The sequence below is a fragment of the Chinchilla lanigera genome, unplaced genomic scaffold (genome assembly GCF_000276665.1).
Source record: "Chinchilla lanigera isolate Chin_1 unplaced genomic scaffold, ChiLan1.0 scaffold00015, whole genome shotgun sequence".
In the NCBI taxonomy this organism is placed as follows: domain Eukaryota; kingdom Metazoa; phylum Chordata; class Mammalia; order Rodentia; family Chinchillidae; genus Chinchilla; species Chinchilla lanigera.
The window spans coordinates 2700121-2714407 of NW_004955416.1; the positions used below are offsets into that span (position 1 = coordinate 2700121).

The 14287-nt window shown below is 34.4% G+C and overlaps 1 protein-coding gene across 3 annotated transcripts in view; it reads right to left on the reverse strand.

Annotated features, from left to right (window-relative positions):
• Positions 1–1603: 1603 nt before the first annotated feature.
• Positions 1604–14287, reverse strand: part of Dph6 (diphthamine biosynthesis 6) — a 158607-nt gene continuing 145923 nt past the window's right edge. For all 3 annotated transcript variants that reach the window (XM_013512634.1, XM_005381183.2, XM_013512635.1), the window contains 3 exons: positions 8403–8497; positions 3331–3418; positions 1604–2076 (listed from right to left, as the gene is read on the reverse strand). In XM_013512634.1, the coding sequence (XP_013368088.1) occupies positions 2023–2076; positions 3331–3418; positions 8403–8497 (237 nt within the window). In that variant the 3' untranslated portion in view covers positions 1604–2022. The remainder of the gene's footprint in view (positions 2077–3330; positions 3419–8402; positions 8498–14287) is intronic.

Sequence of the window (14287 nt, forward strand, 5' to 3'; positions counted from 1 at the left end):
TACATGGAAACATGCTTAACATCAGAAATCATTAGGGGATTACAAACTAAAACAATAAAATTAAAAAGTCTAAAACATATATAACATCCAATGCCCATTAACTGCTGACAGGAATGCAAAATGGTACACTGTTATGGTTGAAACATTGTGTCAACTTGGGGAGTCTAGAGGTTTGGCTAAGTGACTCAGCAGGAAGCCAGGATACTTACTTCATATACATCCTGAGCCTGTGGAAAAGGAGGGCATGGAGATTATGTGAGAGCTACATACCCCTTAGGTGGGGGTAGCCTGTTTACAAAGTAAGGCAGGGAAAAAGAAGCTGCTTGCCGCCATTCTCCCTTTTACTCTGGCTGCTTTGCTGTTCGGCTGCCATTCCCCTCTTTGCTCTTGTTGGTTTGCTACCTTCTGCCTCGGAGCCAGCCAAGTATGGACTGAAACCTCCACAAACTGTAAGCTAAATAAACCTTTCCTTCCTTCATTTTGGGCGTTGGGTATTTTGTCTCAGCAACAAGAGAAAAGTAACCAAGAATACACCTACTATGGAAGCCAGTTTGACAATTTCTTTAAAAACTAGACATCTCTTTACCATTCTCTTATGATTCAGTGTTCATGCTCCTTGGTATTTACACGGATGAACTAGAAATTTATATTCATAGTTAATTTCTGTACATGAATGTTTATAATGATTTTATTCATAAATGCCAAAGAATGGAAGCAACCTAGATATCCTTGGGAAGTGAATGGATAAACTTTGGTATATCAAGACAATGGAACATTGATCAGCATCACAAAGAAATGAGGTATGAAAATTAACGAGTGAAATGAGCTAACCTGAAAAGGCTAGTTTTAAATTCACTTTAAAATAAAAAGAAAATAAAATGTATAATTTCAAGTATGTGACATTCTGCAAAATTAAATTATGGTTAGAGTTAAAAGATCAGTGGTTACTAGAGGCAGAGGGAAGGGAGGCTGGTGCATAGACAGATACATGTTCTTAGACATTTGTCCAAGCCATATAATATAAAATACAAGAGTGAACATAATGCAAGCTATGGACTTTTGGTGATAATAATTCATCGAAGTAAGTTCGTCAATTGTGACAAAAACACCATTCTGGCAGGATGATGACAGTGGCATAGGCTGTGCTTGTGCAGAGGTAGGGAGTATACATAGGATTTCTACTTCTTGCTCAACTTTGCTGTGAAACAAAAAGTTTTCTAGAAAGAAGTATTTTTTTTTGTTTTTAGGAGAAAGTATTATTTTTTAAAAAAAGTTTTCTAAGGTAAGCATAAGGAATGCTTGAAAGTTGCAGTTTTAAAATCAATCATAAAGCAACCAGTTATAGCTAGGCAAGGTGGCACACACCTGTACTCCCAGCATCTGGGAGGCTGAGGCTGCAAGATCACCATGAGCTTGAGGCTAGCCTGGGTTACACAGTGTGTCCAAGACCAGCTTGAACTACATAGCAAGACCCTGTCTCAAAAGAACACCCCCCCCAAAAAAAAAACAAGAAAAAAAACCTAACCAACTCTAATAGTTTTCCTGATTGTCCAGTTATGTTGAAATGTTGAATAATATATTCAAAATAAAAAGGACAAATCACTTAGGTGACAACTAGCATAATAAGTTTATTGGTTAAATAAACTGTTTTGTCACCTTCATTTTCAGATGTTTCTGCAGGGATGGGAAAATGAAAGGGAGGAAAAGAAACTAATGTGATGATGAAATATTACAAAATGGGAGTTGGAGATAAAAGAAAAAAAAAAGGATAAATACTTTTCTCCCTATGACATAGAGATCATAGTGAGATATGTTAAAAAAGAGAAAGTGAATCTTGAGGAAGTAGGTAGTATTACTGAACGAAGCCATTGATATTTTCCCAATTAACAGTTTCATTAATTTCCTCTGGAAACAACTATGTTTTTCTGAGACATTAAAAAAGTGGGAAAAAGTTGGTAACAGCTGACAAACTGGTATTTTTTATAGAAATGATAGCTTAGTCAATAGTGTTCTAAATGCTTTTTAAGAACTGTGTATAGAACCACATATTTTGTAGTTGTCAGGCACTGGAGATACCTAAAAGAAAAAAAAAAACACACCATATTTATTCAGTGTCAGTGAATATTCACCTTAAAGATATAACACAGCTATTTGCAACAGGGCAAATGGATTAAGAGGACCAATGCAATGTCAAACCAAGGCAATCAATGCCCTATTCAGGTAGATTTGAACATATAATGGGAGCAATGTCTAAACATGCGTTCAGTGGTTTTGACTTTGTGTTATATGGCAGAAGAGTAGAAAGGATCTAGAAGTGGTTCTTTCTATGAGTTTGAAAGATGTTTAGATAGTATAACTTAATTCCCTTGAGGGTTATCAGCCTTTTGGATAAAAACCCACCAATAGGTCCCTTCCAGTTGAATTCACTGAGCCATTTTCAATCCTGTTCATAATCATTTTTCTGGGGAATTGGCACCAGTAAAAACAAAACAAAACACAAAAAACCTCTATTATGGAAACTCTCATCTTGAGATTTTAAGGTTTCCATTCTTTTCCTACTTTTGCCAAATCTTCATTAGTCCTCTTTCAGATTCTCTATCATGTGAATGTAAGTGCAAGTGTGCCTCAGACTTAGGGAAAGAACACCAACATACAAGACTTTTCCCATTCTTATTTTCTGATGCCACTCTCGTTTCTTTACATAATGTCAGCTATTACTTCTATGATGATAAATATGAAACAATATGTCAAGGATCAATCAAAAGATCTAATCCAGACCTTAACCTATTCAGTAAGGTATCATTGAATTGACATTTTTTGCTGTATCTTGACCATCAATTTAGTTAATATAAAAGTACTGCATTTTTGCCTCATTTTCTTTCTTTTGTACCTCAGTTTACTTTGGATATTATTAGAAAAGCTTTTATTTGTATTTTTTTCCTCTTAAGCTTTGTATAATGAATATCAAATACATCATCAAATCTTTCCCCTAATCCTTATGGAAAACAATGTAATTATTGGTATGTTATCACTTATCTAACTATTTAACATTTGGTTTTATATTTGGTTTTATATTCCTCTCAATGTTTATCATTTATTACTTCCTTTCAACAGATCCTCAAACTCTTTAGAAATGTAGTATCTTCTGTACCATAAAGAACCCTCAAAACTACAGCACTTGTAAAATCCCTTCTTACTGGCTGAAAAGCTGAAAAAAATCACTAGAGATAAAGTCAACTACTGCTTCTACTGTTACATGGTTATATATACAGAGTCAAAACATATATCTCAGTTTTCTATAAAAATCAAAATAATCTTAGATTTGCTTGCCTTGTCTTCCAAGTGCAATCCTAAAAAGCGCAGATAAGCCACGGGTGCAAATGCATCAGCTGCATGTATGACTACTTCCGAGGAATCTCTGAAAAAGAAAAAATTTATACTGCATTTGTTTACCACTAAATTGTGACTACTGATAGGACACAGCAAAAACCCTCACTTTATGCTCTTTTCCATGGGTATAAACTATGTAGCTGTTAACATGTATTTTTAATAATCCAGTATTTGAGTAAAAAGATCAAGAATACTACCTCTAAGAATATTAAAATCATGACACTTTTTAAAGGTTCAAAACTCTCTGAATAATTTTGAGACAAACTTGTTCAGTTTTACTTTCACAAATCTGCTTGGCATGGGCTAAAAATTAAACATTAGTACTTTATCTTCATTATTCTTTTCATTTTCAATAGGTAATTCATTCAGTGTTTCACAAAAAAAGTCTCAATTATCCTTCACAAAAGCAGTACTAGTGATAGTTTTAAGCTCTAGCTGAACTCTTCACACTGCAGTATCACTGCTATTAAAATTGATTGTCTGACTTGGTAATTACCATATTCAGGTAAAATTGTATGAACTTGCTGGCATCATATGGATAAATGTAAATTAACACAACTTTTTATCAAAGATACCCTGTAAAGCACATATGAACACTAAGATTACGACCGAAGTCTTAATAACCTATTATTTTTATTGTTGTTAATTAAGAGAGAAATAATGTTTTGCATTTCAACTGAAAATTTAAAAACTGAAATTCATTTCTATTTATGTCTCAGGAAATGTACTTAATGCTTACATTAATATTGTTAGCATTCTGAACATCGCAGTGTAGGAAAACTAATTCTTACTTTGACTCTGCCACTAACAAAAGAACATTCTTGTATTAACGTTTGTAGTGCAAAATTACTGAGTGGCAATGGAAGAAACCTCAAAATCTTAATTCCAAAATGCTACATTTTTATGATCAAAATATATTTACTTTCCACTTGAAAGACTTAAGATTAAGGAAGCATGTTTTAATCATAAGTGAAATAAACTGGACACATATGTGTAAATATCGCATTATCTCTCTGGTGTGAGAAACAAATTGTAAAGAAGAACTAAAAAAGTGCAGTAGATAGTGTGAAACAGAAGACATTGTTCAAAAGGAAAAGAAAACTAGGGACAGGGGAGAGGCAAATGAAGGGAAAGAAAAAAATCAGAAAAGAAGGATAAAATGAAAACAGAGCTTGGTAAACAAGGAGGGGAAGGGGACTTGAAAGGAGGGGATGGGAATGGAAAAAAAAATAGGAATCAAGATATATATTGTATAAATACCAATTCCATAAGTGAATGTGATCATTATGTATATCTAAACTGTACCAAATAAACTTAAATAAAATAAAAAATAAGAGCATATTTGATGACTAAAATAAAAAAGGATTTCCATTCATTTAGTATCAAATATGCATCTTGTTAATAATTAGAAAAATAATATTAAAAAGGATTTGTTTGATATTAAGAGGAAAGTAACTTATAAAACAGTAGAATTATTGAACAATCAGGATCCTGATGAAAAGATACAACTTGTTTTCACAGGCAATGTCAAGGAACAGATGCTTCCAGATATGAGGAGGAAAAGGAAAAGTACAGAGGAAGTCCTAACTTGAAACCTACTCAGTTTTTTCCTTTAATGTGTTATTCCTCCTTTTCTTCAGAGCTGCGTGCTCTGGTCAAATCTCGGCTGTGTAGTAAGATTCAAACCTCAAATCTTGTTTATGATGTCACTCGTACATTAATTTCAGTTTCTTTATTCCTGACCCCATGCTTAAATGCTGCCTAAGGCAGGCAGCTTGGTTTTGATGTCCTTCAAAATGGTGTGCATCAATAGCATAATTAACCTGAACCAATACTATCTCAGTGGAAAAGTTTTCAGGTCCTCCCTTCTCTTATCTTTCTAAATATAGAAAGATGACAGCACATAGCTTACTTAATTGATGCAATTCTACATTCAGAATCAAGAGTATTTATATATATATATATATATATATATATATTCTGAGCACTCAATGAAGGAGAATGTGATTTTTAATGGTCCTATTAAATGTGTGACTAACATCATTCACTTAAAAAAGGCAAGAGTCAACTCAGACTAGATATGAAACAAAAAGTTTTCAGTTTCAAACGGAATAATGCAACTATTACTCTTCCTTTCTTTTTCCAAATTATCACCTAAAACTATTTCCAAGAATGTCTAGTCTCAGTTTGCTTTACAGATGTTGCTCTTAGATGAATTTCAGTTTCTCTGTTCCTGATTCCAGCCTTAGAAAACAAGCGTGGGCTTAAAGGCTGCCTAATGCAGGCAGCTTGGTTTTGATATCAAAACCAAGTCCTAAAAGCAGGACCTGTCGGAATATCCTGAAATTAAACCAGAAAATCAATTAAGTCTGATTGTGCTACACCAAAAATACTTTCAATTATGCTACACCAAAAATGCTTTGCTGGCCGTCCTCCTCTCATTTCTCCATTCATATACAAACCCAGTGCTGTTATGACTTGTCATAAAAATGAAGCTTCTTTACACCAAAGGCCTGCCAATATTTCCTTCCAGTGCTGTATCAGGTTCACTCCTACTTACAACTTTAATATGGCAACTGAGTCTGCCTAGCCCTCTCTTTATGATGTTAGACTCCTGGAGGTGAGATATCTTCCCATACCTCCTATCCAAAAGAAACACTCTGGTATTATCTTTTGAGATATGGTCTTTGTTCTTACTTGTCCTCTGAAAAAAACAACTGTGCTAGGTTGCGGTTGAGACACTGTTTATTTTTTCTGCTCAAAACAATTATCTCCATCTTCACTGAGACAAACCCAGGTATTCCCTGGGTGTTCACACCTACCTTCACAGATATGTCAAATGTTATTTCTATGATGCTTGCCTTGACATGCATAGACAGTACTCGTTTTCTCCTTTGCATGCTTTAGTATCACATTTACAGCTCTCTCTCTCTCTGTCTTCTCTCTCTCTTAATAGGTCTACTATATAATTTTATCCATCATTGTTTGCCTAGCCCTGTCCCACTCCACCCCAACACTTGCCTCAACACAGAATAAAATATGTGGTAGCCCTTAGACATCTGTTAAGTAAGTAAATAAACGTGCAGCCAAACTTTGTTAAGTATCCTCACATTTACACATTAACTATTGAAACAATCAGAAATTCACATTGATTTTTCAATTACCTATCTGCATATGAATACAGTTTCTTTCATGCATAATTCAAACATAAATGTTTATGAACACATATACATCGATACTACCATATAACATCCCTAGAATAATAAAAAAGAGTAATGTGTGTAGAAATTGAATATAAGAAAAATAGTTTCCAAGTTCAAACAAATTCCCAAGGAATACAGAAACTTAAGTGAGAAAGCAGATAAGGTACTTGCTTCATCTTCATGGAGAAATGCCACTTTCTAGTGCTCTGTACTGAGCCTGTCTTGAATGGGTAGAAAATGAGTAGGTTGTTAATGACCATTTGGTTGCGATAAACAACTCACTCTGGCACTAGAAACTTCTAGTTCACCATAGCTGACACTCTCAGTAGTGTGACCAATTCCCTCATACCATTATCTCTATCAGGCTGAAGTTCCTATGTCTACAAAATGAACAGGCTGAAAAAGATTACTTTTCCAGGTTAAAGTACTGTTATAAAAACATCTTCTAGTTGTGAAGTATAAAGTAATACATGTGCAATAGCTAATAGGTTGTCCATTAAGACTTTTGAGAGTTACAGGACCTCAATTTGTTAGGTAAATGGGTAAAGTATTATTTTTTGGCATTTCTTCCTCTTACTGTGTTTTCTCTAATTTGCTTAGTCCCATATTAATAAACATACATATCCGAACTTTCCCATTATACCATGCAAATCCTCTTCTTGAATAATTAAACATTATTTTATAGAATACTTGATACATATTTCATTCATGAATTATTTCATGATTATTATGATGAGAAGTATCTCTCATCTACAAGTTTATGATTCTTAACTTTTACCACCCTGTGTCACAAATGTACTCAGATACATTTTTTTCCCACTTCTATAAAGGCAGAAACTCTCTTAGAACCTTGATAGTGCCCCAATAGCATGCTCTGGACACAGCAGGAACTTAATAAAAACTTGCCAGTAAATTATTATGTTCACAGTTAATGGAAGTTAGAAGAACATGAAAAAAGAGTGTTTGAACATTGTACATGGAGACGAAAGTGGCTGATCATTTTTACTAAATAAGCATTTTTAGATTACCCGTCTTTAGTTGTCTTATTTTCTTATATAATTCCCTTTCTTATTATTAATATCAAAGAATTCAAGTCTTAAAGTTGAAAATGTCGGAGCTCTCCATTCAGCCAAGAACAATTCTGACAGTCTTTCCAGAAGGCATAAGAGCTTAGAAAAAGCAGATAAAATGCTCTTAGAATATAACATGAGTGACATAAATTAAAGCATGGGTAATAATGTAACAAACTGAAGAAAGTTCCTATTTTTTCACTATACTAATTTTAACAATTTATAGCAAAATCACACTACTCACCATAAATTGAATCTGTTTAAAAACAGTTTGTATATAAAAATAACCCCAAATAACTCAAATGTTTAGTATCACCATTCTAACTTGTTAAAGACAGGAGAAAGAAAAAAGAGGACAGAGTTAATGGAACCCACAGGCTACTGATGTGGCAGTTTATCAAATGCAGTTGCAATGAAAGATAAATAATACAGGCGATTCACACTTCATGAAAGGATAAAAGTGTCAGTGTGTAGGTACCAGTTTTACTGCAGGCCATAATCAGCAAGTAAACGAAAGTGCAATGTCTAAAAAGTTTATTGCCTTCTATGAAGGCCTCGTCTTGTCAGGTATTGATTTAAGTATTCAGACAACTTCAGTGGTATTAAACAAATTGAGTGTTTGTGAACTTAGAGGACATGTTCTATTTCTTTCAAGAAAAGTTGCCTCAAGATTAATGTGAAGTTATTTCTATCATTCAAATTTAAGGAAAGGAAAGAAAATGCTGAAATGATCTCTTACACAATTATTTTCTTCTTAAATAGAGGGCAATCCAAAGTGAATGTTTCATACTCTCCACCTTCTCCACATACATGAACTCCATACTTCTTAGAAAGCTGAAAATAGGAAAGTAAAGGAACAGGAAACTTAAAAGTTAGACAACAAAATGCTCATTTAACCTATATTCTTTTATCCTAAAAAAAATCATGCAATTGACTCCAAAAGAGACTGTAAGTTATAGGAAAATAACTTTCTGCTTAAATTGTATGATTAATGTCATTTAAAAATTACTATAAAGCTTAAGGTTTTTTTAATAATCCAAAAACTCATATAGGTGTGAGGGACTAGTACTTTTCTTTATATTGGCAAAGCTTAAAAGTTACTATAAATTGTAGGAATGGTGCCAACTTTAGGTTCACAAGGAGGTTAAGGTACTGTGCAGTGAATGAAAATATATATAGTTGAACGGTGCTGCCCCTGCCCTCTGGCCTTCACGTGGAATGGGAAAAATATGTTTTTAGAGAATTTTTCAGGGACACAGAGAAAAAACTGTAAGGCCTTCCTGTAGGCTTGTGAACAAAAGGAAGTCACATATATGGTTATTATTCTTGAAACTATTATTACTAGGACAGTTCCAGGTATAATAAAACTAGTAGCATTCCAAAGCTGTAGAAGGCCTTAAAAGGTTCAAGTCCAAAAAGGGTAGAGAATGCTTGTAAAGTTATCAGTCAAACTTGATGTTAAAAAAAGCAAGCAAGCAGAGAAAAACACTTACAGTTTATATTAAATTTAAGCCCTACTATTTGAGTGATTTTGATATCCAAAGTAAAAAAAAAATCTGTTTTGCAGGTACATGGTTGGTATCAGTGTGGGCAAGCTCTCTCACTGCTGTCTTGGAAATGATTCTTTCTGCTTCTAGGTTGAGGCTGTATCACTTTGAGTCTATCTTCTTTATTCTGAGTGTACAGCTATCCCTGCTTACACCTTTTCCTAACCTGAAGTCCTCACAGACTGATAAAGAGTGACACCTTTGATGTTCTGTTACTGCCAGTGCTAGACTACTTGCCTAAGTCATCACTTTTAGATGCAGTTCCACATTTATTTATTTGATTTTCATAGTTGTGCTACTATTCTGAATATATTAAATTTCAACTACTGACTGCGCCTTTAAGGGATTTAAAGCACAGAACTGTAAGAATTCTACTTCTCCCACTAAGGACCTAAGGATCAGTAGTAACGTGAATGGTGCTGTAAAACCAGAAACAAGAAAAGTGAGCGGCGGAAAATGGCACAATGTTTTCCATAAAAGCTCCCGAGAGCAAAGCATATAAATTTTCATCTTGCCAGCATCATGAAGTAAGACTCAGAAGGTCAAATTATGAGTATGGTCCTAATGAGTGATTGGGATCAAATAACAGGAAGAGACTACTCTGTCATAGCATACTAAATTAAATTAGTATCGGCTTTACAATAAACACACAGACATAATAATGTGACAAGGATTTCAGGCGTGTATCTCTGTTCTGCCAGCTAGTACCTATCCCCATCTACTGAGCTTTCCAGGAAGGCAACCTTGTACTCTCACCTTTATGGCTTAATGGCTAGTTTCTCTAGGTGGGAAGTATACTTTATTGATTATTAGCTTTCTTTAACAGAAAGTGTTTCACTGTAGCTCTGCATTATTTTTGTAATCAATCACCAAAAAACAACTTTTTGAAGTCTGTGTATCTAATATATCCTGCCAAAATGGTTGTATCAGTTCTTAGTAAAAATAATGTAAGCTGCTATATTAAACTAACATGTGATCTTATAAATTACAGGAGTAATATTAAAGATATTCACTTAAATCTGTATATATCCAGTGATGTGTCCAGTTTACATAAAGTATTTCTATAACATTTATTCAGTCACTGGATTCTTCCACAAATCTTCACTGAACATTTATCAGCCAGGCCTTGATTCTTGAAGAAATCTGCATTGCACAAGTATTAGCCAAGCCTTGATAAATGATGAAGAGCCAAAGGTAGACAAGAAAAAGTCTTTCATCTCCTGGAGTTCACCAAATACAGTATATTGCACCCTATAGTCTAGTACCACAAAATAATGGGATTATTATAGAAATAATTTATATATCTCTTCTCTATGAATGAATTAATATGTATAATCTCTTCTACGTTTATTATTGATGGATCAGAATGTACACACAGATCCCAAGTTAAGGAACGCAGATAAAGGACAAAATGGTTTTAAGGTTGAGGATCTAACATCTATTCTATGAATCTTTATGATCTTTTTTTAGCTTCTTGAAATTCTACTACCTTAAATTTCAAACATGGGTAAGTATTGAGAAAAAAAAATCATCTTTATTGATTTTGTTAACTATCTCCAAGGCCCTGTGATGTCTTGAGAAAACCTCAGAACCAAGCCTTATGATAACCACTTTTGAAAGACATACCACTCTATCTAAATGAAACCTATATACTTATAGCACAAAGCGTGATGTAGGCATATAATAAAAGGGTCACTTTAGATAAGTGAGGTATCTAGATGTCCACACTCCAGAGACATAGTAATGGTGTACAATCTTCAATTTACTTATAAGTCCATGTTACTAATATTTATACACTTCATAGAAAGTAGCAACTTTATTCTTAATACATCTCAGTCTGTCTCTGATTTCACCTCAAAACTGGGATTATTCGGTTAGCACCTAATCACTCTAAATATAATTTATGCAGTTTTCTTTCATATGTTTCTCTCTAAGCATCATTTAGCAAAAAATACTAAATAATTAAGAGTTTTTCTAAAGTTTTATTTCTTACTAATTTTTGTGATTCTTTCTGTAATTTATGTAATAATCTGTACTGCAAAATAAACAAGTATTTTAATGGTATCTTTTTTCACCAAGAGTTTGTATTTCAACCATTAAAATGTATTTAATAGTTTCAGCATGTGAAAAGTAGAGTTATTTTCATGAAAAAAACATGCAAAATCAGGTATACAAGTTTGCTTTTGTGCTTTACGTGTACAGAACTAAGAATGCAAAGTTTTGTGGAGGAACTAAATTACAGACAGGATCAATGTTTCTATGTGAGTGAAGTTTCATGACCACTTTCTTAACTGGAGAACAGAAGGAGGAGAACCAGCCATGCATAGATTACGGAAACCTCAGCATATACAGAAAGCAGCCAAACTCACGGATTTGTGGACTTGTACAAGGCAGCCCAAGGAGTCTGTTTGGCCTGCTGGTAGCTATTGTCAGGAGCAGTAACCTAGGAAGTGGTTACATGCATCAGGCTTGGGCCAGGGCAAAGAGAGGAGAGAGACTCCCTTGGCAATACCCAATCATTTTTTTCTTTTCTCTTTTCATTATTTTAAAGAGAAAAAAATTAATACATTGTGCATTGTTATATTCATAGTAGTTACTCAGAGCATAAGATATAGGCATAAAATATTGTCCAAACAATATTAGCACCAAAAAAAAGCTTTCTTTTCAATGAGGTTTCACTGCACCAAAGGCTGCAGACAGAGGAGGAAGACTGAGAGATTTCCCCTTGAGGCTTGGAGAGATTGAAAGAAGTAAATTTTGGAAGACATAAAATTGTGGTAGCAGGATTATCTAAAATGTGGCATAGGGGATAAGGAATATCAGCGAAGGTGAGTTCCAAACCTGATGAAAGCACAGCCCTGATCCTGCTCTCAAGACACCTGAAACAAGTAGCAAACTCAAATGAAACACAACTCAGATCAGTCCCAACTCAACTAGAGACCACATTGAAAAGAATAAACACTCCAGACAAGTTGTCAGGAAAAGAAAGGGGTGGCTTTTTCTTGGGTATATATTATTTACTTCAGTGTCTAGCATCCTTTCTTACTCATATATCACAAAATATTTTTTAAGAATGCTGAAAAATAGCAGAGTATAGTGGCATAATAAATTTTTTTCCTTAGGTGAGATCTTATGGTGATATTATGAGTATTAACAAAGATGGTATCTACACAGCTCTTAACACAATCCTTGGAACATAAAAAGCACTCAAGGCATGCTTTCGTTTCTCTGTTAGGTTAGTCTGTCCTTCCATAGGGCCTTCTGGTCTTTTCATTATAGACTCATTTACTGAGGATCATGGCCACTGCTGCATCTATTATTCCTATATAGACGGTTCTTAAATAAGAACTCTAATCACCAACCTCTTTCTTGTTTATTAGTTACCCCTACTCATTTTGCTCAGTGTTTTACTTGGAAGCATTGTTGTTTTAAATTCAACATGAATAATACAAAGTTCTGGTTTTTCCTCAAAATTTCCTACACTCAATTCTATGTCTCTACTCATTCAATGAAGCTTGAAATACTCAACTAGAACTTAACCTCATCCTTTCTTTCTATATATAGCCTACATTTTAGGAAATATTATTTGATTCATTCAATGAATTAACAAATACTTGCTCAGTACTAAATGCCAAATTATATTCTATACACTTGGGATATGGCAGTAAGCAAGACAGACAAAGTGTACAATTTGTTCCATTCTAATATCTGGATGACCACTTTGCACTTCAACTCTAGCAATTTCATCCTCCTGCTTCGTTTTGCACCTTCCAGTCTTTTCTACATGTTACCACCACATGGATTTGCCTTAACACTATATGATTATGGTCCTCATCTGCTCAAAACTTTTGGTAGCTGACCACTGCCTATTCAATACAAATTAAGATCATTAAACTGATAGAGACTTTAGCCATTTGGTTCTATCCTTCACATAAATACAAAGATATAATGTTACTATAATAGATAAGACAGAGATTTAGGGGACCTTGATTGGCCTAAATCAAAATGATAATCTTACGAAGGAAAATATAAACTGATAAACATACACCAAAACTGTAGTGTCTTCTTCAGCTTACAGAAATCAGTGTTTTTACTGCTTGTGGTGCTATCCTATTCTACCTGAGACTTGTATTTCTGTATTTCATCACTATGTTACTTCTCAAATTTAACAGTCTTTTGTGGGTGATTTTTATCATATAAGGCTGTAAGTTTCTAAATTTTCTAAACTCTTCCAGGATCTTACATGAAATATATAATACATAGCACATAGTGCTAATGATCAATTGGCTTCTGTTATGGCTTGTGTCTAAATGTCCTCCCCAAAGTTCACGCCGTCACAGGTGGGGCTTTTTCGAAGGTGGTTGATCTACAGTATGATGCTGGGAGTAAGGGGTGTGATGATTGAATTAGTCTACTGACTGGTTTGCCATAGTTCTGGGTAGGATTAAGGGTGCCCCATCTGAGGTGTAAGTACTATCTGCCCTAACACTGGTAGACTGGATAAGATATAAGGGACAGAAAGAGGGTCTCTGGTCCCTTGATACGTGCTACCTTTTGCCATGTGCCACCCTGCCCTGGAGCCAGCCAACTATGAACTGAAACTCCTACAAATTGTGAGCCACATAAACCTTTCTTCCTTTAACTTTGAGTATTGGGTATTACTTTCCCATGGTTTAATTACTCTTGCATGTTCCACATAAAAAGCCTGACTAATGTAATATGTACTAACAAGAAACAAACACCACAGAATGGTTGTAGTCAGGGTTTACAAGAGAAATAATTTAATATAGAACACAATATATAGGACTATTTTATAATAGTCACCCGAAAAGTCCAATACAAAGGAGTGCAGGAAACTGTCTATACACTAAGGACCCAAAGAATCCAGCTGAGGGCCTGGATCCCAGGGCAATGCCTTGCATTAGTCTAGCTAAAGACCTAGAGCCTATAACAATGCCCCCCTCGAGTCCAACTGGAAACCAAGAGCAGATGGCCACTGGATAAGATAATACACTTGCTATTTTCTAGTTTGCCTAGTCATGAAATATGTTACTATTTTCTAACCAGTTATATTGTT